Raw genomic sequence first — 25,273 nt, forward strand, 5'->3', positions numbered from 1 at the left:
GAGTCTGTTGGCTTAATCTGTAAAATGGGGAGAAATAACAACCTTCTCATTAAAAAGGTCCATTCAAGGGCGCCTGGGTGGCTCAGTGGGTTAAGCCGCTGCCTTCGGCTCGGGTCGTGATCTCGGGGTCCTGGGATCGAGTCCCGCGTCGGGCTCTTTGCTCGGCGGGGAGCCTGCTTCCCTCTCTCCCTCTCTGCCTGCCTCTTTGTCTACTTGTGATCTCTCTCTGTCAAATAAATAAATAAAATCTTTAAAAAAATAAAAAAAATTAAAAAAAAGGTCCATTCAAGGGAACTCTGCTCCACAGTAAAAAGCAGTGAAATATTAATATACACAATAACATGAAAAAAATCTCAGAACAGTGCTGTGTGCAAAAAGCCAAGGAGTACACTGTGTGGTTCCATTTTTTTAAAAGATTTTTATTCACTTATTAGTCTAAGAGAGAGAACAAGCAGAGAGAGGGACAGAGCGAGAAGCAGGTTCCCCGCCTAGCAGGGAGCCCAATACGGAACTCGAACCCAGGACCCTAGAATCATGACCTGAGCCGAAGGCAGCTGCTTAACCAATTGACCATCCAGGCGTCCCTATATGATTCCATTTATAAAATTTCAGAAAATAAAAATGAGTCATAAGGACAGAGGGCAGATCAATAGTGGTCTAGGGACCGAGGTGGGGGGGAACAGCCCGCAGAGATTGCAAAGAGGTAGGAGGAGATGGTCAGAGGAGATGGATATGTGTTATCTTGACTCTGGCGATGGCTTCATGAATCTGCTCATCTATCCAAATTATCATGTTGCACATTTTAAATACGTGCAGTTACTGCGTGTCAATTATGCCTCCATAGAGCGGAAAATCTGGCGTCAGGAAAGCGCCAGACGCGCACCAGAGTGCATTTGTATATGGCAGCCCTTCCTGTTACCAATCACCGTGATTGCATCTAGATGATTCTTTGATTCATCTCCTCCTCTCATTTGCAGCCAATGATTCGTTCTCAGTACCTGGCACACAGTAGGTGCGCACTGGAGTCTGAGGCTGGGAACCAGTGTCTCTGACCTGGCAGCTGCTCTTTGGGCGCTTTGGAACCTGGGTTGCTGATTAATCCCAGCTGGGGACAGACTCATGGGGCCCGAAGCTCTCTGCATGAGCACCGAGACAGGAGGCCCCCCCCCGGCACTGGGCAGTCACAGCCAACACCCCGAGGGGGAGGGTGGGCCCCGTGATGAAATGCAACAGACACCCCAACACCAGTAAAAAGGCTCAGCCTTTGCACCCACAAACAGGTTCTTAACATGAAGCAGGAGGCTCGGGGCGGAAGAGCCCGGCTTGAGGAGCTGGCCAGGCCCGGGGGTTCAAATCCCAGTTATGCCCATCTGTGTGACATGGGCCAAGCCTCTGCGCCCTGTTTCCTCATCTGCAAAGTAGGGGATCACGAGATTGCTCATGTCTCTGTGGGGAATGTGGGGAGGGTTAAGAGGGGACGTGGATGCATTGGCGCAGAGGGCTTCCCTCAGCCGCAGACGCATGCACGCATGCGCACTCGCAGAGCACCTACTGCGTGCCCGGCGCCCGGCCCGGTGTTGGGGGGACAGTGGTGGACAGCCCCCCAGGCCATGACAGTTGCCCAGCCGTACCCTCGGACACTCTGATTTCATCGGTCTGGGTGAGGGGGGTGCCTTGTTGACTCGGTCGGTAGAGTGTGCGACACTTGATCTTGGGGGCGTGAGTTCGAGCCCTGAATGAATGAATAAAACAAATAAATAAATAAACGGTCTGGGTGGCGCCGCCATTACAAAGTTCTCGGACAACCGCAGTCTGCAGGCTGAGACCCCTGCCAGGTAGAGTAGGATCATCTCTTTATGCTCAGGGAAATGAAAGCCCTGAGAGGTGAGGCCATTCACCCAAGGCCGCACAGCTAAGAAAGGGTAGAGCTGGCATGGACACTGGCAGTCTCCCCCTCCTCAATCCCTCCCCCCCAGGCCCAAACTACATAAATCACCCCAAGAGGGTTCAAGACAATGTGCCCTGAGACCTGAGTTCTGCCCCTCCTGCTCCTGCCTTAGACATGACCCCCAGCCAGCGAATGCCCAGCCCCTCGGGCTGATCAGAGAAAGTCAGGGCACATGGAAGAGGTCCCTCCAGCACCCCACAGACTCCCAGCACACTTCCCCAGAAGGCCCCATTTCCACACTGAGCTAGAGGCTATGTCTTTAGGTGGTTTTGTTCCCCCTCCCCCTCGTTTTTTAGGGAGAGAAGCAGCAGGCTTGGTCCGGGAACAGACTCCCAGGCTGAGGGCAGCTGTGTGGTTTTACAAGGCCTGGGACAGTGGGGGCCTGTTCAGACCTGGCAGATTCCCGGATTCCTGGGAACAGTGGAGCCCCCCACACCCACCCTCCAGCTCAGGTCTCCCCCTTGCCCAGCCCCAGCCTATACGGGCCCCCAGGCCATCTACCCCCAGGCTCGCCCTCCGCTGGTGCCCGGCCAGATGTGTGCCCACAGAAGGCCCCTCTGGTAACTCCGTCAAAAATGTGGGAGCACCCTGGAGGGGCTCTAAGCAGGAGTGAGGCCTTGGTCTCTCCAGCGCAAAGGCTTCATTCATGCATTCATTCGTCCAAGCAGCTGTCCAAGCCGTGGAGGACTCACTCTAGAATCAGACAATGGGGCTGGGATCCTGGCTCTGGGACCTAGGCAATGGACGCCCCCTCTGCGACATGGGAACAACAGCGGGTCCCTCTCCCCAGTTGGGAGTCTCAACAAGTAAATGACACTCAGGGCTCAGAGCAGGGCCCGGGACATCACAGATGCTCATGAGCTGTGAGCAGTTAGGAGTAGTGTTGAGCGCAGGGGAGTCTGGGTGGGTGCTGTCGGGGAGAGCAGGGGACATCTAGGCTGGAAGGTAAAGGAGGAGGGGGAGTTAGCTGGACAAGGAGTGGGGTAGAAGGGTGTCCTAGGCAGAGGGAATAGTAATTGTTAAAGCTCAGAGGTAAGGGAGAGGTTGATGCCGGTTCTGAGCTCAAAATACCTCCTGAGTCCCCGCCCCCATCAGTCCCAGGGGACATGGGCTGTAACTAAGGCCTCATACTTCATGTCCTCCAGCGGACCCTGTTGACAATTAATGGGGAGCCACTGACCTGGAAGCTGCTAATTGCAAAGTCATCCCTGCCTGCTCCCCAGGAATCTCTAACATCTGCTTCTGTGTTACCTGAGTTTTATCTGCTATGCAGGTCAGTGCGTACCCCAGCCACCTCCAATCACCTAGGACCCTGCAGGAGCGGTCACACACAGAGAGGCTGAGTGATTTGGTCAGAGCCACACAGCATTCAGGGATTCACATTGGATTTTCCCTACATTCTTGGGCGGGAGGCGGTCTGGGCTGAGAAAGGGAGGGCCCTTCCCCGCTGCGAGAGACAGAGGCCATTGTGTGTTATGAAACTCAAACCCGGCCCCCTCTGAAAGGATGTGGGGTCAGCGGAGGAGAGGGATTGGGGGGGTGGCCTCCCTGCCCCCCTCACTCCAGGGGATCCAGCCCATGCTCCCAGCCCAGCCACATCTGGATTCCAGCTGGCAACTCCAGGGAAGGGGGCGGGGGGGGAGGGCATGGCCTCAGGAACTTGCCATCAAAGGCAAGGAAGAGCCTGGTGGGCGAAGAGACAAAGGCCAAGGCCGCCTCCCATCCCAGGCTAAGGGTGCCGGGAGCATGGCATTGTCTGTGAGCCCTGTTCTAGTCCTCTGCCACTCTGCCACTCTGCCAGCGGATGGGAGACTGAACCGGGAGACTGGGCTCGTGTTCCCTGGAGAAGGAGGCGGGCAGATCTCCTGCAGCCCCAGTGCATCACAGAACCGCTCTTGGAGGCCAGGTCTGCATGGCCGCAAGCCCAGGGCTGGACTCAGCCTTGGGGGCAAGAGCCCCTGCCACATTCCCAGAGGGGATCCCGTTCTGCCCTCCTTTCACAAATCATCTCATTCAGCTTCTCGGGCCTGCCTGATGTGTCTCCCCCAGAAAGCTACCCCACGCCATGGAACAGCCCAAAAGAAATACCCTGCCCCCACCCCCACCAGCAGACTCATTCCTCCCTCAGAAAACCAGCGACACTCAGGCCAGAATAAAGGTTTATTGTGCTGGTTTGCTACATCTCAGCACCTAAAAAGTTGTGCAGAGGTTGGGGGGGTGCCAGATGGAGGGATGAGGAAGAGAAACACCCCCAGAACCTCCCCCAAATTAGGACGGAGCTCAGGCTCCCTTGTCAAAGGCTTAAAAATGCTGTGAGCAAAGGTTGCCAGACAACACACGTGAGCAAAGAGTCGGGGGCCAGGGCTCCCCTGCTCCAAGCTGGGCGTTAGAAACCCTCCCCTACCCTCTCACACTGCCCCCAGAGCGGGGCCCCCTCACACACAGCCCCCTAGCTTCTGGGCAGCTTTGGAGGCCTGACAAGAAAGGTTCAATTCATTCATCCCATGCCCGTAGCAGTAACGGGATGAGAAATTCGTCCCCAGACAGAGATGCTTGGCACAGCTTGGGCGGGCCTGAGCCCCTGGACCCACGCCCCTAACCCCAGAGCGACCGCAAACTGGGGGGCACCTTCAGGAACATTTGGGGCAGTAATTTCCAGAGTGTGCTCTGCGAGACTTTACTCTGTAGCTGTGAAAAAAAAAAAAAAGTGCCCTATGGTCAAAACCAGATTCCACAGGGGCGTTTACTGAAGTATTTGCAGAGCCCTGGGGTGCTCTAAGAGGGGGTACAGGGAGCAGAGAGGCAGTGTCTCCTCAAATCCTTTTGGCCCCCCAAATCCTTTTTCCACTGAGTAGCTCGGGGAACCCAGCCCTGAACAGGCTCACTTAGGGACCCATAGTGATGTGTGCACAGACCCCTTGGAAACTTCCTGCCTCCCCAGGCCCATTAATGCAGTCGCTATCACTGCTCTCACCCTAGGGGCCTCAGCAGGTCCCATTCACCCTTGTCCCAAACTCCTAGTTACTCTGATGTGTCTTCCCTACCTCCATGGAAAAGCGACAATGTTGGCACCGTCACAGGGGACTTGTGGCCTATGTTTGCCTGAGTGATGGGGCCAATTTTGTGGGATGAAGCGTCACGGATATAATGGGGATCCTTCCCATTCCCCCTCCCCAGAGGCGCTGTTTGGGATGCAGCCCTTTGGGGCCACAGGGGCAAATAGTCCTGGAGCCCGGGGAGATTCTTGGGGTACACCAGAGACTAGCATCTCTGCCTGCAGTCAGGGGTGGCCAAGGAGGGGGTGTCAGGGAGCCGTAAGGGACAAGGGCCTTTCCACACCCACAGAGGTGACCACAAGGGGTCCAATAGTCAGGGCCAGCAGCCCCAGAGGACTGTTAGACCTTGGGGGCAACACTGCAAGCACAGGGGCTCTCAGGGGGATCAGCAGCTCCCCTGGCATCCTGGGCTAACAAAGGAGCCTCTCCGGGCTCACCTTGGCCTTGGCCTTGGCCTTGGCCAGCCTCCCACGCCCCCTCCTCTACCACGGGGCTTGGCTCCTCCTGCCCCTCTGGTTTTGGTTTCTCCTCTGCTGCCGGGCTCCCACGTCCCTGGGCCTCCTGGTCCGCCTCCCGGCCTCCGCTCTCCTCTCCCTCAGACTTGCTCTCCATCCTGGCTCCATCTCTGCCCCCCAGCGCCACTCTGGCGGGGGACTTGAGGTTCTGGGTGGCAGCGAGGATGTCAGCCTGGAGCTGCTGGGACGAATCCAGGGCCTCCTCCTGCCGGCCGTCGGGAGCCCGGTCAGGGACCTCGCTGAAGGCCCGCGGGCCGCCGGCCCGGTCACTCTGGTCCACGTACTTCTTCTTGGGGAAAGACGAGGGATAGTAGGCTGAGGCCTTGTGCTTCTGGCGGGTGATGAGCGCCGCGCAAACAATAAACATGAGCAGGAACACCAGGGAGCCCACCACGGCGATGAGCATCACATACTGGCGGAAGAAGTCCACGATGCCATCCAGGAAGTTGGTGGGGGGCTTGGGGCCTGCCAGGGGCGTGGGCGGGGGGCCCAGCGATGTAGGGCTGAGGGCCGGCGTCCGGGGCGGTGGGAGGCTCGGGGACGAGGCTGACGAGCCCTCGGCCTCCCCGCTGCCCCCTGTGTCCTCCAGATAGGCGGCCTTCAGGGGTGCGGAGTAGGCCACCACGGGCAGCGCCCTGAGGAGCAGCAATAGAGACACCACCAGCCTGGGCACTGCCGCCGACACCATCCTGTCCGAGACCTGTGAGGCAGCGAGGCAGGAGAGAGCGCGGGGTAGAACTCTGGGGCGTCCGGGGACACAGAGCAGATCCTAGCCAGGGCCGCTTCCCTGGACCCCATTTGCTCTACATTGGGTTCTTGTCTGCCCCTCCACTTCATCCTGAGACCATCCCAGTGAGGCACCCCACTTCGCCCTGAGGTCCTGGAGGGCGGGGACTGACTCTTATTTACCTCGGCACCCTCAGGGTTTCATACCGTATCTGGTATACCATAAGTGCTCCATAAATGCACCTTGGCTGAATTAATAATAATTTACCCTTTCATGGCTTACCAAGTGCCAAATACTATTTTGAGTTTCTTAAGTAGAATTTCACTGAATCCTGGGAACCACCCAAAGGGGGAGGTACTATTATTATCCCCAGGTTCCAGGTATGGAAACTGAGGCTCAGAGGAGGGAAGTCACTGTCAGGCAAGAGCAGGGGTTTGGGGCTAGGCACGGAGGGTGAAATGGTCAGTTGGGCTGGGATTAAGTAAGAAATGGAGCAATGGAGGGAGCCGACCCCTCCTCTTCGGGGGACCCCTCCCCAGCAGCCCCTGGCCCTGCTGTGGTCCCAGTACCCTTCTCCCGGAGACTCGTGCGTTTTGAAGCTTCCAGACTCCATGAGCTCAGCAGAGGGCTTGGATGTCAGGAGCGTGGCTAACCCTTACGTTAAGGCACAAAGCAGGGCCTGGAGGCCTGGGAGGGAGTGGAGGGACCCTCGTGCCTGAGATGAAGCTGGAGCTGAGTCCACCACTAAATGGGAACCAGATGAACCCCGCCCTCTCCCCTCCCCCTTGCTGGAAGGCTGCTCCCGCCATGAACCCCCAGACCCCATCTGGCCCAGACAGCCCGGCTGACTAATACATTCCGCATGGTCCAGGTTTGCAGAGGAAGCTGGCTCCTAAAACATGGGCTCTCCCCACCAGCCCGAGGGGGGCTGGGCCCTCAGACAAGCCCAGCAGCCCTTTTCTGTGCCCCTGGTGGGCTGTCTGTCCCTGAGAATCCCCTTCTGACCTCGGTGGGGCTCGAAGCGTCAAGATGAAAAAGCCTGGGGATCCCCTGTCTGACAGTCTCTCCGAGATGGGGGAACAGGGGCCCGGAAGCAGAGCCAGGTCTTGGGCTAGAGGGGGAGGTCGGGTTCCCGACAGCTGTGCTGTGTGTCCCTTCAGGGGCCCAGTCCTCAAGGCCTGCTCCCTAAACCTGCTGGCAGTCCCGGCCACACAGGTCACCATGGGGACTTGGGGAGTGAGGTAGTTATGATGTCAGGACACTGAGTGGCTTCTTCCAACTGACCTGAGGCCCCCCAGTTAAGTAGCACTAATTGAAATTAATTGTACTGACGTCAATTTGGACACACTGGCTCAGATGACCAAGAAAACCCAAAGGTAATTCCAGGACATAAAAAGAGGCAAAACTACTCAGAGGTTTGTTTTAAATGAGCTGACAATCCTGGGCTCTGACGGTGGTGAGGAAGCCCCCACCCTCTTTGCTGGGGCTCAGCCCTAGAGAAGCCCTAGAACTCCACCCTGGAGTTCAATGCTGTTGAGGGGCTGGTGGTGCCCAGACAGACAGTGACTTGCCCAAGGACACACAGATGGTGCCTGTCAGAGCTGGGACTTGAACCTTCCTCTGGGTGAGTCTGAGAGTCCACACGCTTGCACCACACACACGTACGTACTTATGGACACACACACCGCACACAAACACACTCACACACATACACAGACATACACACCACACACACACCCATACATACATGCACACACTCACACAGCATACACACACACCTATGACACACACACGCTCCCCTTCTATACGTGCACACACCCACATTCACACATATACATACTACACACATACACACACAGACCCACACACAGACAGACAGACACACACCACACACGTGCTGTCATGTGCCCTGGGGCAACCCCCAAATGAGCTGGCACCCCTGGAATGCACCATGCATCAGCCGGAAGGGTCCTTCCTCACACCCCACACTGAACGTGTTAGCAAAGGTCCCTGCAGATGGCTTTGACCTTTGGGGTCTTGGTCCATGGGTCACCTCCCTGCCTCCTGCAAGTCAAGCCTGAGAGAGATCTTCGGTGGCGGGGGCCGAGGCTCCTCCCCACCGACGACAGCTATGGGCAGACTTGGGGGGCTCCCCCTGGGTCCAGCTCTGCAGGTGGCTCTCTCTGGGCCTCGTTGTCCCTGCCCGTAAATCGGGGGTCGGTGGGGAAGTGATCACAGAGCCACAAGGTCTGAGGGAGATGACAGGCGGAAAGTGTCTGGCACAGGGAAGCTGTGCTTTGCAGGAAAGGTCGGGCTTGAGAGCAGCCCCTTTTCTACTCCAGCAGAGCCCAGCACTAGCCCCATCTTCCCACCAGGCGGGCGGACGGTTACCTTCACTCTATGTGTAGACTGGGTCATCGCCCCCCGCCCCGGGCGGTGACAACCTTTACACCTGCTGAGTGAAGGCTCAGCTCCAGCCACCCCAGGATCTATGGTGCATGTGTGTGTTTGTGTGTGCGCACAGACACACAGATATACACACACACACAGACACACATAGACTCACACAGAGACACACAGACTCACACAGACACACACACAGAGACTCACAGAAACACACAGACACACACACAGACACACACAGACTCACAGAAACACACAGACACACACATAGACGTACACAGACACAGACACACACAGACTCACAGAAACACGCAGACACACACAGAGGTATACACACATACACACAGAGACATACACCGAGATGTACACAGACACACACACACAGACACACACACACAGACTCACAGAAACACACAGACTCATAGAAACACACAGACACACACACAGATATACACACATACACACAGAGACATACACTGAGATGTGCACAGACACACACACACAGACACAGACACACACAGACTCACAGAAACACACAGACTCACAGAAACACACAGACACACAGAGACATACACAGACACAGACACACACAGACTCACAGAAACACACAGACACACACACAGATATACACACATACACACAGAGACATACACAGACACACACACACATGACAATGAGCTGGACACAGGGAAGGGCCCCCTTCTCCCTGGACCCTTGGGGTGAAGGACGGAGGCTCAGGAAAGGGGCCACACAAAGGTATCACTGGCTCTTAGAGGCCGAGACCCTGACTCTCAGGTCCCCCACACCCCTCCTGGGAAAGGTGCAGGCAGAGCGTGGGGAGCTGGCCAGACCTCAAAGGCAATGGCTGTGTGGCCCTTCATGATGAGCCCCTTCCCTATCTAGGCCTCAGTTTCCCCTCCGTACAGTGGGCATGTTGGCCCAGGCAGCCCCGAAGTGATCAGTGAGCCCATCAGCTGTCTCCACCTCCTTCTGGGAGACAGTTGACCTCTCTTCCCGAGACCTAATGTTTTCCAGGGCTCAGAAACTCACAGGCCACTGGGAGCTGGGGTCAGGCCAACCCTCTCATTTTAGTCAAGAGAAAAATCAGGTCTGAGACCGGGAATGGACGGCCCAGGGTCTAACAACCAGAGGAGAGCGGGTCGGAGCTCCGCCCAGCTATGCGTCCTGGGGTCAGCATGTCATCTGTGAGCCTTGGCTTCCACATCTGTGCAATGGGTCTAAGGACCACCTCCCTTGACTGTTGTTAGGACAAGAAACAGCAGTGCCGGATGGGAGGGGGTATCAACTCTTGGGCCCCACATGATGGTGGAGTAGGACCTTCCTCTAGAGCCCATCTCACTCAGGGTTTGGGGTTTTGGAGGTGATGAGCACCCCCAGAGGTCAGGAAATATGCCAATAATGCAAATCCACCCCCAGGGCCTAGGAACCTGAGGCTGAAGGGCCAGAGCCTCTGCCCCACCCCCACCCGGAGACTGGTGGCCAGCGGGGGAGGGGCAGCCCACGAAAACCTGGCTTCAATTAGTGGCTTTTAGGGGAGGAGGGTCTGGCTGAAGTGTTACCCCCACCCCACCCCAGGGCAGCCAAGGACAGGGACTCAGGCCCCTTGGAAGGGAGGCCTGGAGAGGGATGGGGAGTCCTGAGGCTCAAAATATACACCCACACAAAGCAGCAGCAGCAGGGACACACAATATACAGACACACAACACAGACACACTAACCTGTCTCACAACACACACACATTCACACTCATACTCACACTCACACAGCAACAGGGATACACAAAGCCCAGACACCCCAGAAAGTCCGCAGAGCCCACCAGCACAGACACACAGAGGAGGCACAGCAGACCCACAACGGACTGATTCTCTGGCCACAAGAGCACAGACATAGTCCCCTGTCACACACTGGGGCCCCCACAGACCACAGACAGCGGACGACCCGGGCCACACGACCCTCCTGCTGACCCTGGGACAACCACCCTGGTATCCACTTTTTGAGAACACAGCTGCTCCCTTTAGGCCACAACTGCACGCGTGCCCCCATGCACGCGGGAGCGCACACACACACACACACACACACACACTCGCGCGCGCGCGGGCCGCCCCACACACCGGACACAGAGAAGGTGCACACACATTCCACCACCGGAACCCTGAGCACAGAGCCAAGCGCGTGCACACAGCCTCCAGCACACACTCAGAAGGCACAGGAACTTAGAGAAGCCCGCAAAGTGCGGGCACCGGCTCCCAGTCCCCAAACCCCCAGCGCCCCCAGGCTCCCGGGGAACAGGGGCAGCCGGGACTCACCAGTCCGTCCTTCCGTGCACAGGCCTGGGTGCTCCCACCAGGTGGAGCGACAGGGAGTGCCAGCTGCTGCTGCTCCGGCTGGCGCCGCCGCCACCCTCCTGCCCCCGCCTCCCGCCTCCCGCCTCCCTCCTCCCTCCTCCTGCCTCCCGTCCCGGGGCTGCTGCGGGGCCAGCTTGATTCCATTAAGAGGGTTTGGGGTGGGGACAGGGGAGGGGCGGGGCTGAGCTTGGCCACACATGATCCCCCCACCCTGCTCCCAGCTCCCACTACCGCCAGTGCCCCTCCATTGCTGGGGAACTCCAGATGGGGTACTTTCTCCCCGACCCGGGGTCCCCAGCGCTGGCCCAGGCAGACAGACAGACAGACAGGGCTGTCCTGCAGCACGGCCCCTCCAGAACAGCAAGCTGGGGGCCTGCCTCCCTTCTGAGGGGGCCAAGGTCAGGGAGGTTCAGGGGCCCCTGGGGGTGAGCAGGAAAATCCCCCGGCCCTGGTTCCAGCTGTGACTCAGGTTTTCCAGAGGCTGGGGTGCAGGGTGAGAGCAAGCGGCCAGCTGGAGGGTATGGGCCTGGGCAGGGAGCAGAGCCCAGGCACCCACTGTCGGGCCCTGGTCCGGCTCTTCCCTCATCTGGGCCTCAGTTTACTTATTTGCCAGGGTGGGCAGGAAGCTGTCTGGGCTCCCTCTGGCTCTGACACTCTCACATCCGTGGCCTGAAGGCACCCCAGATGGAGAAGCCCCAGCAGGAGCCCGGGGGCCCCATTTCACAGGTGGGCACAGTGAGGCAGGGTGTAGTCCAGGGGCTCAAGCAGGAAATGAAGGCAAGCCAGTAGTAGCCACGGGCGCTGGGATCTCTGGCTGACCTGAGGACTCCGGAGGGTCAGCGGACCTTTGCATTCATTCATTCACGCACCCCTTCATTCGTTCATTCAGCACATGCTCCATAAACATCTGTAGCGTGCCAGGCGCCGCGCCAGTGGGGTTTCAGAGGTAAATCAGACACATGCCAGCCCCCGAGGAGCTCTCACGCAGAGACATTATTACTCTCTTACAAAACAGAAAAGGGTCCATAGCAGGAGAGGCATCAGGCCAAGGGCTTGGGGAACCCCAGAGCAGGCAGAGGTCCCCTGAGAGGAAGAGGCAAGGAAGTTGTCCTGGAGGACGTGGCTGTGAGCCAGCAGAGTCTGGACAGGAGACCCAGGAGAGGCATCCTGGTTGGAAGGACCTGCATGGATGAAGGCAGAGGGGCCAGAAGGCCATAGTGTGATTATATGAGGTTGGAGCATGAGGTGGACAAGAAGGGAGAGCAGGTAGGGCTGAAGTCAGTGAGAGCCAGGCTAAGGTGTCAGAACATCACTCATCCATGAGGCAGTAGGGAGCCACAGAAGGTATGGGACAGAGAGAGTGCCTGAATCCACAGCTTCAGCCCACCCTTCAGGAACCAGGACTCCAGATTATTGTCATTCCTTCCAGCGGTCCCAGCAAGCCCTACTCACCTCCAGAAAGGGGGACAACAGCTGTTTGTTTGGAAAATAAAACCGGAGTTCCTATTTTTTCTTGGGATCACCCCCAAACCCTACATCCTCAAGGAAACGGACGACTGCCCACTGGGGGACGCACACTGACACACGCACCCCCAGGTGTGAGATGCCGCCCCCACACATGACCACATGTTGCCGTCACTGTACCCGCTTTCCAAGTGGCCAGGGGATATCCAGGGCACCAGGGGAGGAGTCCCTCTGCTAAGTCTGAGGGCCACAGGGACTCTGACCCCAAGAAATCAAGAGTCAGGGGACGCAACCCTCCCAGACAGGGCCTGCCCCCAGTTGGGACAGCCCAGATGCCCCAGCCTGAGTCAGGGTCCTGTTCTGTGCTCCTCTTTTGGTAGCAAGCACACAGACCTGGGCCCAAATCCCGCCTCCACCAAGTCCTCCCTCCCACGGAGGCTCTGTTTTGTCATCTGTAAACCGAGGATAGAGACTCTCTTGCTCACAAGACTGCTGGGAAGTCAGAGGAGCGGGAGGGCAGGAAATTGCCTGCATGCCAAATGTATGAGTTTCCTACAGTTGCTGTAACAAATGACCAAACTCAGTGGCTTAGATCAACACACATTCATTATCTTACGGTTCTGGCAGTCGGAAATCAGAAGTGGGTCTCGCTCAGCTGAAAGCATGGTGTTGGCAGAGCTCCATGCATCCCGGAGTCTTCGAGGTGGAGAGAATCTAGAAGCCGCCTACAGTCCTCAGCTTCTAGGCTCTTCCTCTGGAAGGGGGCTGAGTCCTCAGGCTACTATCTCTCTGGCTCTCTTCCAACCTCTCTCCCAATTTCAAGAACCCTTGGGATGACATTGAGCCCACCCAAGTAGCCCAGGATGAGCTCCCCATCTACTCTCCTTAACTTAATCCCATCCGCAAAGCCCTTTGGCCGTGCCGGGTGACACATTCCTATCCACAGGTTCCAAGGATGGGGATGGGGCCATTTCTGGGGGAGGGTCATACTCGGCCTCCACACTGAGATTGAGTATTATTACTTGTTTCCTGCACAGATGGAGTCATCCCGCCAAATCCGCCAAAGCGCAGTTTTCCTCCCCTCCATGAATGCTTGGGGAAAGGTGGGAAAGCCCATTGGACAGATGTGCAGACTGAGGTTCCCAGCAGCGTGACCTCATCGGGATCCAACAGCATGTGGGGACCCAGACCTCTTTCTTCTTCACCAGCCCCTGTGTCTTACCCGGAAATGAAATTGCCAGGCCAGGGACCCTCCCACCACCAAGAGGCCCATTGCCCACAGGAGGGCCCCTGTGCTCTCAGACCTATCAGACATGTCAGCACACATGTACACGCACACAGAGACACACATGCTCTCCTGAAGCCAAATGTCCCAACCCTCAGTGTGAGCACAGCAAGAATGTCGGTCCCCCAGGAGAAAAAAAGACCCCTGAGCTCCAGCCCTAGCTCATGCGTCAACTGTGGGGGTCCGGGCAAATCCCTGCCCCTCTCTGGGATGCAGCTAAATGTGGGGTTGGACTCCATGTCTGCCACAAGCCTGCCGACACTGAGGTTCCCATGCTCTAACATTCTGCCCTTCCTCCGTTCTAGAAATTCCTCTTGACATTTACTTTATCTCCAGCCAGGATCAGGCTCTGGGAGACAGTGACAAGCAAACACAGGCACAGAGCTTACAGAGTCAAAGGAGACCTGCAGTAAACAAGTAAACAAACAGATGAATATCTAACTGCACACTGCGCTAAGAGTTGGGATGGGGCAGTTCTGGTGCTGTAGGAGGTTAGTTTGGTCCCAGAACTCATGGGATCCTCCGTGAGGAGGTAACAGTAGAGCAGCTCATGAAGATGAGGAGGAGGTGGTATCTAGCAAGGCAAGGGTGCAAGAGGATTCCCAGCAGGGAGAATAGCACATACAAAGGCCCTGAGGTAGATGGCACCCAGCACCTTCAGAACAGCTCCTGAAGGTTATTATCGATTAAGAGTAGATGAGCCGTAATAACACATTATATGTTAATAAAAATAATTTTTTTAAAAAAGCCTGATGATTCACAGACCTGTACCCCTGGGGCAAGTAATACATTATATTTTAATAAAAATAATTTTTTTTAAAAAAAGAGTAGATGAGCCAGGTCTGCGGGGTCTGTGTTGTGCATGGCCATAATGCCAGCATATAGGACAGTGCCTGGCATACAATAGGTACTCAATAAATGCTTATTGATATGTGGACGACCAGTCTGACCTCCCCACTTGCGTTCCCAGGTTTGACAACCAACCATATGCTCTGAGAGTTTGCTCTTGTCACTCTCTCCGTCTCTCCGAGGATCTCACATTCTACACTCTCCAGTCCTGGGACCTGCTGTGGGGCCCAGGCATGGTCCCTGTGCCCCACACCACCATGGCTCCAAGGGGCGCGGGCAGGCCTGTGGCACTGAATAGGCCAGGCCACTCGTTTGCAACCTATAATCCAGCCTCAAGGCAACTCAGAGACCCCACCCTGTGCCCGCCGTGCAATTAAAAGCTTGCTCCCGCCCAGCTGAACAGCCGAGGCTGAGGAGGCAGAGAAGGGGAGGGAAACCCCCCACACCCTGAATCTCTGCCAAGGTCCTCCCCAGTGGAGCCTGGGGTGGCCTGGCCCACCACAGCCCCCAGCTCCAGCCTCTGCTGGGTTCAGAGCCACCTCTAATTACCCAGCCCTCAGGCCACTGGGGCCTGCCCTCCTGGCAAAAATATCTGAAGCCTTTCATGTGGCTGGAGAGGCCTGAGCTGTGGCCCCTTCACAGCAAAGTCTGGGCCTTTAGAGGGACACCCATGGCGTGGCCTCCGGTGGGGTGCTCCAACGAGGCAGAATCATTTGGGCAGGCCAGAGCTCTAGGTGTGCCGTGAAATCTCTCTGGGCCTCAGTTTCCCCACCCATAACCTAGAGAGGTTCACTCACTCCCCAGCTATTTACTGAGCACCTACGCGTGCCAGGACCTGTACCAAGCGCAGAGAACCATGATACATTGTCCTGCATGCCTCCCTTGTCTGACCACACGCCTGTGTATCTTGTAGCTCAATCGTCACCGCCTCCAGAAAGCCCTCCCTGACCCCATCCTCTGGAAAGGGAGATCAGCAACCTCCTCCCTGCTCCTGCACCACTCAGTGCTCCTGCACCACTAGGCTCCCCACTTGGAGCACTGAGCTCACTGGGCTGTCATGGCCCTATTGGCATAGGACTCTATTCAGTCAGCTTCTGAAATCCAGAACCAGGGCCTCTTATCCCCAATCCCAGTGCCTGGACACAGCAGGTGCTCAAAAAATGCCATCCACTGGCTGAATGGTTTTACAGATGGGGAAACTAAGGCCCAGGGAGGGGAGACACTGACATTATTTTGCTCTGCACCAGCTCCTGCATGGGGGAAGAGAGAGACCAGGCCCCTTCCTCAGGGAACTCCTAGCAGAGGGTCCAGATGAGACCCAGGTCAACTGGCAAATCAGAAAGATAGCTCAGCACTGCAGAATGCTACCAAGGACATAGAAAGGATACGGAGTAGCTTAGAAGCAGGTGGGGGCAGGTGCCTGGGGATCTATTTTAGTAACTATGGTCAGCGTCTCCAAAGAAGTTTCTAAACTGAGGCCTGCAGGATAAAGAGAAACTGGGCACTCGAGGAGCAGGAGGAAGAGCTCCCTGGGCCACGGGAACAGCAAGTGCAAAGGTCCTGTGGTGGGAAAGGGCTTAACATGAGGACTCTTCCAAGAAAACAAGACTGGGTGCTGACCTGATAAGACCAGGGGGAAGTTAGAGCTTGGAAATGGGGGGACCTGCATTAGCTCCCGGCTCTGCTCCCCACACACTGTGTGACCAAGCCTCATTTCCCTTCCTGAATCAGGAAGTGTCAGGGGAAGCTTTTCCAAGCTCTGTTATTCAGTGATTCTGAGTAAATTTTCCACTCATTTCCCCTTGTTTGCCCACCCCCAGCAAACAACTGGACGCTCACCCACTATGGATAGGAGAGAAGAATAGCACAGTCTCTTTGGAAAGCAGTCTGGCAATTTCTACGAAGTTAGCCATCTACTTTCTGGATGGTCCAGCCATCTCTTTTGTAGGTATCTACCCAAGAGAAATAAAAACACACATCCACACAAAGACAAAAATGTCTATAATTGCTTTGATCCCTAAGAGCAAAAAATCTGGAAGAACCCCAACATCCACCAAGAGAAAAACGGATGCATAGATTGTGGGATGTCCATACAGGGGAGCACTTCTCAGCAAGGCAGGAAAGAGGCAGGAGACCTCAGCTTAGAGAAGTCTCATAAATACACCAAGCGAAAGACCTGGACCCAAAAGAACACGCTCTGGGTGATGCCATTTACATGACCTTCTGGAACAAACACAAAACTCAGCTATGAGAAGAGAAGTCAGAGGAGCAGTTATCCTTGGGGGGCTGTTGGCTGGGGAGCGGCACAAAGGGACCTCCTGGGCTGGAAATGTACAATATCTAGACCCGGGTTGTGGTTACGTGGGTGTGTGCGTATGGAAAAATCAAGGTGCATGCTTCAGCTGTGTGCGGCTTACGTAGGTTAGGACTCAATTAGAAGTTTTCTTTAAAAAAAAGAAAAAAAGACCTCTGCATCCCTCTATTTTTTTGAGGGGGGCAGGGGGAGCCTGTCAGATCTCTGGCTTCCTGGGGCGGAGAGGGCCAGTGGCCGGGCCAGCTGCAGTCTGCCTTGTAAACATTTACATTTCCCTACGTGGCTCGTTAGTCCCGCAGGGAAGCCAGATCTGAGGGCAGGAATGTAAACACGGGCCACCAACTGGCCTTGCTCTCCTCTTCCACCTACTGCCCACTGGGTGCCCTCTGGCAGATCGCTCCCCGGGATTCCCTGCTGCCCCTGCCCCACCTGCTATGACATCACAGGAAGGAATCGAGAAGATGCTTCTGAATTCCTTTGCAGCACTTTTGGAAATGGGGCCCCTGCCCGACTTTGAGCAGAGGGATGCTGGCTGAGAGGGAGAAGTGGGGAGTCCGGGGCCTGAACTTCAGGGTGTCTAAAGGCATCATCAGTTCATCACTCCACATTTCTCCTGCTTTCTTTCTGCCCCCTTACTGTACACTAGGACCTTCTGTCCCATCTTCCTTCTCTCCCTTTTTTTCCTCCCTACTTCCCTTCCTTCTATCTCTCTTTTTCTCTGTCTCTGTCTCTCTCAATATATACTGAGCACATACTACATGCCAGATGCTTCCCAAGCCCTAGGGCTACAGCAGAAAACAATGCAGATAAAAATCCCTGTCCTCATGGAGCTGACATTCTAGTGGGACAAGGAAGACAAAGTGGTAACTTAGTAATGTTTATATGGTCTGGCCAGGAGAAGAGTCAGAGAGAGGGTGATGTTCCAGCAAAACCCTGAGGGTGAGAGAGACTGAGCCAGAGATGATCAGAGGAAGATCATTACAGGTGGCGGGAAGAGAGTGCAAAGGTCCTGAGGTAGGGGGTACCTGGCATTTTCAAAGAGTGGGAAAGCATAAGTGTCCGGTGTGGCCAGAACAGAGTGTGAGGGGACAGTGGGAGGAAGTGAGGTCAGGGGGCACCAGGGCCAGATCACGCAGGGCCTCTGTGGCCGTCGGCAGGGGATTGGGATTTTACCATAGATGAAGACAGCCAACCATGGGTTCCTACGTGTACAAAACCCTCTACCACTTCTCTCCTTGCATCAAACCCTTCTCTTCCACACTCAAGGACTCTAAAAGGTGGTTCTAGGTCTCATCTCTGGGAAGGAGAAGGGGTCCCTATGAGGTCCCCACGAAAGCCACCCTGATCCCCAGCCCTCCCTGTGGCTCCTTCCACCCTGACCACCAGCTTCTGACTCCACTGGGGCCAGAAACTTGGCTGGTGAGGGCTCCTGCTGGGCCACCCACTCCTGGCAGCTGCCATGAGTCCATCTTCTGCAGCCAGGCCCAGGACATCCTCACCGAGAGGGTCCTTCTCCAACATCCAGACCCACCCACCATGTGGGAAAGGGCCACACGGGGGGTGACAGCAAGGAGGTACACCCAAGACCACCTGCCCTTTAGGGACCTCTGGGTCCTGTGGCTTTGAAGGTGGGCGACCTGGGGTAGATTACTCAACCCTCTGGGCCTCAATTTCCTCATCTGTAAAGTGGGAGTTATAGTAACTAAAAAAAAAAAAAAAAAAAAGCCCGCATCCCTGGGATTATTAGTAGAAATCAATGAGCCTTGGCTCCTGGCACTAAATAAAGATGCTAATAATAATAATAACAGCAACCAAGTGACACAAGTGATGGAGAACGTGAATCACACCATCTGGACAGCAGTGAACACAGAAGCCTGGCATACAGCAGGCGCTCCATAAGGCTACTGGATGGAAAGGGGCAGAGCAATTAGCCCCACCCCTCCACCCCACATGCCATTAGGCCAGTCTGCAAGGGGCACCCCCAGCCTTGGAGGGGTGTGCATGCAGGCCCGGGGCTCCCCTCCACACTCCTACCCCTGCCACTCAGCTGGGGCTCCTGGGTGCAGGAGTGGGCCCCTCTCGCCCTGGGTTAAGTCAGACCTCCCTGAGCAGGGACACACACGGGCGCTGGCCAGGGGGGGATGGGCCCCAACAGCTGGGAACATCTGGTTTGAATTGTCGGTTGGAAGCCCTGGCCAGGCAGCCAAGGAATTTGCAAGCTAATTTTAGGCCAAACGACAGAGAGCTCAGCAGGGTGGGGGTTTGCTCCCCAGACCACAGGGGTGGGGCTTCGAGGTTTAGGGGGGATAGGGAGGCCTCCAAGGTGTGGCTCAGGTGGTTCAGGTCTGCCCCGAAGCCAGGGACCATCTCTCCCCAGATGGGCCACAACTGGGCACCGACAATGTGTCAGCCACATATGTGGTTACCTCCCTTGGCCTTAGGGTTAGCAAGGATTCATCTCCCCATTTCACAGGTGTGGAAGCTGAGGCCCCCAGAGGTTAGAGAATTGCCTACCATCCTGCAACTGGTAAGCAGTGGAACCAGGATTTGAACTAGGACTGCCAGACTCCAAGCCCTACACCGAAGGCTCCCTTGGTGTCCACCCCCAGTACTTATATTTTTGTCAGTCCCATTGGTTTGCCTCCCTCCCCACGCCTTCGCAAATCCTCCCTTGCTTGTATGTTCATTCAGTAACTGTCCCCTGAACCTCTACTGTGTGCCAGGCACTGGGCAGTGACGAGGGGAGAGTGAATATGAGGGATAGGGGCCGCTGCCCTTGCACAGCAAAAATCAGTATCTCAACATTCCTGCAGACCATCATCAGTGCCTTGAAGGGAAAAAGGGGTTGTTGGAATGAAAACCTATGGACAGGGCTGCAGAGAAGTCCTCTCTGAAAAGGTGACCTCCAGCTGAGACCAGAAGGATAATACAGTGCCAGCCATGCAGACATCTGGGAAGAGAACATCAGGTAGAGGAAACAGCAAGTGCAAAGGTCCTGAGGCAGGAGCATGTGAAGAAGAAAGAACAAGAAGACTCATGGGCCAGAGCATAGTGAGAGGGAGAATATTGCCCTACACTTCTGAAACTCTGCAGGAAATCATACGAAGCCTCTCCCTCCTGGGGGACCCAGTGGTTGGACAATGGGGTCTCAAGAAAGAATCACCCCCAGAGAGCAGGAGGCAGCCCAGAACCAGCGCTGGAGGGGAGGGTGGTTCATGTGCACATGGCTTCCCTGGCAGGGTTCACGTGCCTTGGAAAGGGGTCTGTGTCTGTGACACTTTGGCACCCCGGTCTCCTGTCCAAAGGCCTTTTTCTTCCTCCTTTCCTGGGGAAGTCAGCCCTGAGCCTGTCCCACCGCAAGGCCCAGTGACAGCGTTCTCACTCCCCTGAACTTGGATGTGGGCAGCATCTCTGCAGGCTCCTGGGCAGCAAGAGCGGGGGCAGCTATAGCTCCAGCCTTCCAGCCCCCAGGAGGCTACTCAAGGTTGCTGGCACACAGAAGCCCCTCTGGGTTTCCAGAAAACTCTGCGAAGGGGCCCTCTGTGGGTCTGTCACTGCCCAGTGGGGACAGCAGGGTGTGTCCACCTCAGCACTACTGGCCTTTTGAACCAGACACTTCTTTGATGTTGGGGGGGGCTGTCCAGAGCACTGGGGGAGGACAGTAGCAGCAGCCCCAGCCATGTGTTCAACACCAGGAGCATGGCCCATGTATCCACAGACATGGCCAATGTCCCCGGGGAGGGCAAAGTCGCCCCCAGGTGAGGACCACGGGCTCAGAGTCTTCCCATGTGGGCAGCAATAAGTCGAGGATGGTTTCCCCCTTCCAGCGGGGAAAGCTGGGACCCCCAAGTTCCCAGCACTTATGGTTTTGTTCCATTTGTTGAACAATACAAAGAAAACACAGAAAAATCTGAAAGGAACAAAGAAAGTTCACCTATTATTACACAGCGGGTGGCTTGCCTCTCAAAGATTTGGTGCACCTCCTTCTAGTCTTCCTTCCACTCTCGGTAATCCTGCTGGCTGTGATTTATCAGGCACTTCCTCGCCTCCAGCCCCGTCTCATTCAGCCTCCTGACACCTCCCCCAACCCAGTGGGATGATACTGTTATTATCCCATTTCCCAGAAGAGAAGACCGAGGCTCCGAGTCCACGTGATGTTACATCACAGGCATTTTCCCCTGTTGTCCTTCGAAAACACTTTCATGCCTATCCTGGCTGCTGGAATATTCCACGAACGCTGCCCATTGCCTGCTTTGTGCCGGGGTCACGCTGGAGGCTGAGTCCTGATCCCTGCCCACAAGCATGCAGCATCCCGGGCCAGGGAGGGGGCTGTGTGCAGAGTCAGTGCAGGAGCCAGAGGCCAAGGCTGACAGCCAGGTGGCGGGGGGCAGAGCCACCTGAGGAGCACGCCTGACCTCATGGCCAGCTGCGTTTGGACCCTGAATCCACACACCACCTTATACACAGCGGTTTCAACTTTTGTGAGCTGCCTCGGAGTGCAGCTGAGCTACCCACGGGGAAATGCATTGGGAAGGGTTGTTCCACAGGAGCTGCGTGTCATTCTGTGCTCGGTCCCCTGCCACCCGTGGGGATTGAGAGCCTCCTGGCCATTACTAACCAGTGCCATGTTGGAAAAGGACCACACTCTCTTCAGGGCAGTTCCATTCCTGCCCCTGGCTTCAGGTCCCACTGCCCCTTTGCAGTCCCTGGCACAGCAAGACACCAAGGATGGGCACCCAGTGGCTGCTTCCCAGCACCTCCTGTCCTCCACTGTGGGTTCACCTCCAGGGTGGACTCCTCTCTGTGGCGGAGGGAAGGTCAGGTCAAGGTATGGCTTTGAGCTCTGGAGATTTGGGGGGATTTTCCCAGCCCTTCCTCAAGGAGCCAGCTTCTTGCCCTTCCAAGCAAGTCTAAGAGTTTAATCCCAGATCTGTGATTTTTTTTTCAAGCTGTGTGGCCTCAGGCAAGTCATGGAACCTCTCTGAACCTCAGTTTGTTCATCTGTAAAACGGGGTTAAAGATAGGACCTACCTCACAGGCTGAGGATGACATGAGGAAACACAGACAACAAATCCAGCACAGAATAAGCTCACGGTTGGCACCTGGGAGTGAGCGGCTGACATTACTTCTCCTGCCTCTGTAAGGTTAATGGCACCCTTACCATTCACTGTGCCCGGGGCACTTGACCGTGCATAAGTTAGACTGGGAGGCTCGGAGAGGCTACGTGGCAAAGATGATACGGGGCATCATCTTGACTTCTGTCTCCTTCCTGAGCCTTCTAGGGCATGAAAGACCCACAGGACCTGGCCTCGTGAGATTCCCACCTGAGCGGGAGGAACAGGCGAGTGAACAGTGGCCACTCAGTGGCATGAGCAGACACGCAGACACCCATTTTACAGATGGAGAGATGGAGGCCCAGAAGGGAGGAGAACAAACTAGAGTTACCTTTTGGCCAGGCAGTCTAGTTTCTGTCCCGGGGCTCAGGGCAAAGAACCAGGAAGAGGAGGGACAAACAAACGGAGCCCAGAGGCAAGGCTAGATCAACCGTGAGCTCAGAAAATGCCTGGGGGGCCCTCGGGGAGCTGAGCCCCAGAGAGAGGTAGTGGAAGGAGGTGATGGATCAGAAGTAGGAAGCATGTGTGAGGAGGAATGAGGAGTGACGAGGTCATCTGTCCAGACCATGAAACATTTAGGTCAATGGCCAGCAAATGACAAGACTGGAAACATCTTCTGTTGTCGGGCACCAGGAAGGGAGTCAGTGACGGTGTCTGTGCACAGGAGAAGCCACTGAAGGGAAGGAGGGTTGCATCTAGGCAGGACACGGGTGGGGTGACCCCAGAAACCGTGGTCTCTTCCGGCCTCCCTGGGGCAGATGTCCAAGCCCTCCCCGAACACGCGTGCTCCTTCATCCGAGCCGACCCGCAGGCGTGCCCAGGCTCAGGAACCCATTGCCTGCCTGCTTGTTCGTTTGCTTGCACTGGAGTGCGCTCCACACAGTGAAACGCATCAGTCAGACGAGAAGAGTTGAGGAGGATCCCGTGTGACCAGCACCCAGACCAAGATTGAGCATATCCCCATCACCCCACAAGCCTCCTTCCAGTCCCTCCTAGATCATCACCCAAAAGGGTGACCACTGAGCTGATTTCTACCACTCTAGATCGGCTTTGCCCGTTCTTGGACTTTGTATCATGGAAGCCACATAGCATTCAAATAGCTCTTTGTGTCCGGCCTCTTTAACTCACCGTGTGTTTGAGATTTGTCCCCATCGGCTCATGGATCAACCGCTCGCCCCTTTTTATCCCGAGTAAGGTCCCACTGTTCACGCATCCGTTCACCAGATGACGGATCTTTGGATTGTTTCCTGCTTTTTGGCTACTATGAATAAAGCTGCCATACACATTGCATACAGGTCTCTGTAGGGACACACGTCTTCATTCTTTTGCAGAAATGCCTAGGAAAAGGATTTCGAAGTCTCCCGGATATGCACCTTGGGGAACATGCAACATGGGGAATCCGCATCTAACTTAATAAGAAACCGCCACAGTGGTTCCGGCGTGGCTGCGCCCTGCTGCACTCCCGTGAGCCACGTGGGAGTGTTCTGGCTTCTCCCCGGCCTCGTCAGCACATGGTACCTTGGGCCTCGAATGGTAGTCCCTTCCGGAGCCACGGGGTGACAGGGGCTGTCATTGGCTAATGATGTTGAGCATCTTTTCTGCCAGCCTTCTTGACCCTTCCGCCTGGAGATGGACCAGACCGGAGCCTGGAGACTCTTCAGGGCCGAAGCCCATCCCACCAGCCAACCTGCTCCTTCCACTGATGATGCTCACATAAGACACTCGGATTTCCATTCGCTTCCCTCCTCCTCACCTGCCGGTGCATCACCAACTCCTACCCTTCCTGCTTCACAGTTATCTCTCGATCCCCCACCTCTTGTGCCGCCCACGCTGACTCAGGCCCTCTTACCCTCATGCAGCCTTGCCTACCCCCGCCCTCCCCTGCAGCCACTCTGGCTCCTTCCTGCCGCCCCAGGCTCGACCATTCTCCCAAAGCCCCCACCCTGCTCTCTACACTGTCCTCAGTCCCTGGAACATTCTCCTCTCTACAACCACCCTCAAAATTTTGCACCTGTCCAGCCTCGAACATTGTCCTGACCCCTCCCCAGCCCACACCCAAGGTCTGGCCACATTGCACATGCTCACAGCCCCCAGCACCCCTCCTTTTGGGCTCTGGGCCCCACCACGATCTTCTATTTTTCTAGGTGATCCTTTGATGAATCTCTAGTTCTCCCTCCAGGCCAGGAGCCCACATGGCATCCCCTGGAGCTAGCATGGTGCCTGGCACAGGATGGACACACCATGATAGCTGAGTTATATGGCCTGGCTGCGTGGCAGATGGGGCAGGATATAGAGGGCAAGTTTGAGGCACCTCTGCCCAGATCAGCTGCCAGAAAAACCACCGCAGGGCTGGCAACCCAGCCCGGGAGACACAAGAGACCTAGAGTAAACTTAGTATGCATCCCCCTCTCCCGCCCCCGTTTCCTGATTTCCTGTCTACCCTCCCTCCTTCCTTGCCGCCAGAGCTGAAGTCAGCAGAGTCTGCTTTCTTAGCAATGCAACCTGCTGGCGCAAGTGATCCAGCCTCCTGAACCTCAGTTTCCCCAGCAGTAAAATGGGATAATAATTACAGTCACATCCCAGGAGGCCTGAGTAGATCATGCAGCTGAAGTGTTCAGCATGGGCCTGGACATGCACTAAATGCCCAGGACATGCTGGCTCTACTCCGCAGCCCTCTCCCACTGCCATCTCTCTTTGTCCTGGACTCCCAGCATTACTGCAACCTGCTCTCGACACTGTCACCTTCGCAAGTATCAGTGCCTTCCCTCAGCCACCAGGAGATGCAAGGGTGATTAATGGGGACTTCCAGAAGTCAGGACAGGTCAGCAGTGGGGAGAGTTTCGGGCACGGCATTCCCCCAGAACCCTGCTGTGACCTTCAGGACAGCACGACATTGTGGTAGGAACAGGGTTTTCTGATTCAGGTCTGGGTTCCAGTCCCAGATCCTATGTGTGACCTGAGATAGGCGACTGCCTCAGTTTCTTCTTCTGTAAAATAAGAAGAATACAAGTCCTCCTTCCCAAGCTGTCTGAGGGGACTCGTGGCCATGTTGTTGATGTTAGTGCTCAGAATATATGTGCCAAATGGAAGAACGGGTGACTCAGGCAGTGAAGTCCAAGGTCGAGGGGAGGTCGGGCAGGAGGAGGGCACAATGGTACGAGGGAGACAGCCTATAGCCATCTCCGAGGGCCAACTGTTGGATTTTTCAGAATTTTGTAAGCCAGTTGTTTCA

At 55.9% G+C, this 25,273-nt stretch overlaps 1 protein-coding gene across 1 annotated transcript; it reads right to left on the minus strand.

The window, feature by feature from the left end:
- Nucleotides 1-4,090: 4,090 nt before the first annotated feature.
- LOC111156418 (transmembrane protein 119) lies at nt 4,091-11,062 on the minus strand. The gene is made up of 2 exons (XM_022517299.1): nt 10,977-11,062; nt 4,091-6,219 (listed from the first exon to the last, which is right to left on the minus strand). The coding sequence occupies exon 2, from the start codon at nt 6,205-6,207 to the stop codon at nt 5,344-5,346; it is 864 nt and encodes a 287-aa protein (XP_022373007.1). The 5' UTR covers nt 6,208-6,219; nt 10,977-11,062; the 3' UTR covers nt 4,091-5,343.
- Nucleotides 11,063-25,273: the final 14,211 nt, after the last annotated feature.

The sequence above is a fragment of the Enhydra lutris genome, unplaced genomic scaffold (assembly GCF_002288905.1).
Source record: "Enhydra lutris kenyoni isolate GAN:26980312 unplaced genomic scaffold, ASM228890v2 scaffoldscaffold46, whole genome shotgun sequence".
Taxonomy (NCBI): Eukaryota; Metazoa; Chordata; class Mammalia; order Carnivora; family Mustelidae; genus Enhydra; species Enhydra lutris.

What these genes read in the sequence shown, in the direction of transcription:
- LOC111156418 (XM_022517299.1), bottom strand. Translation starts at nt 6,207, where the DNA reads ATGGTGTCGGCGGCAGTGCCCAGGCTGGTGGTGTCTCTATTGCTGCTC.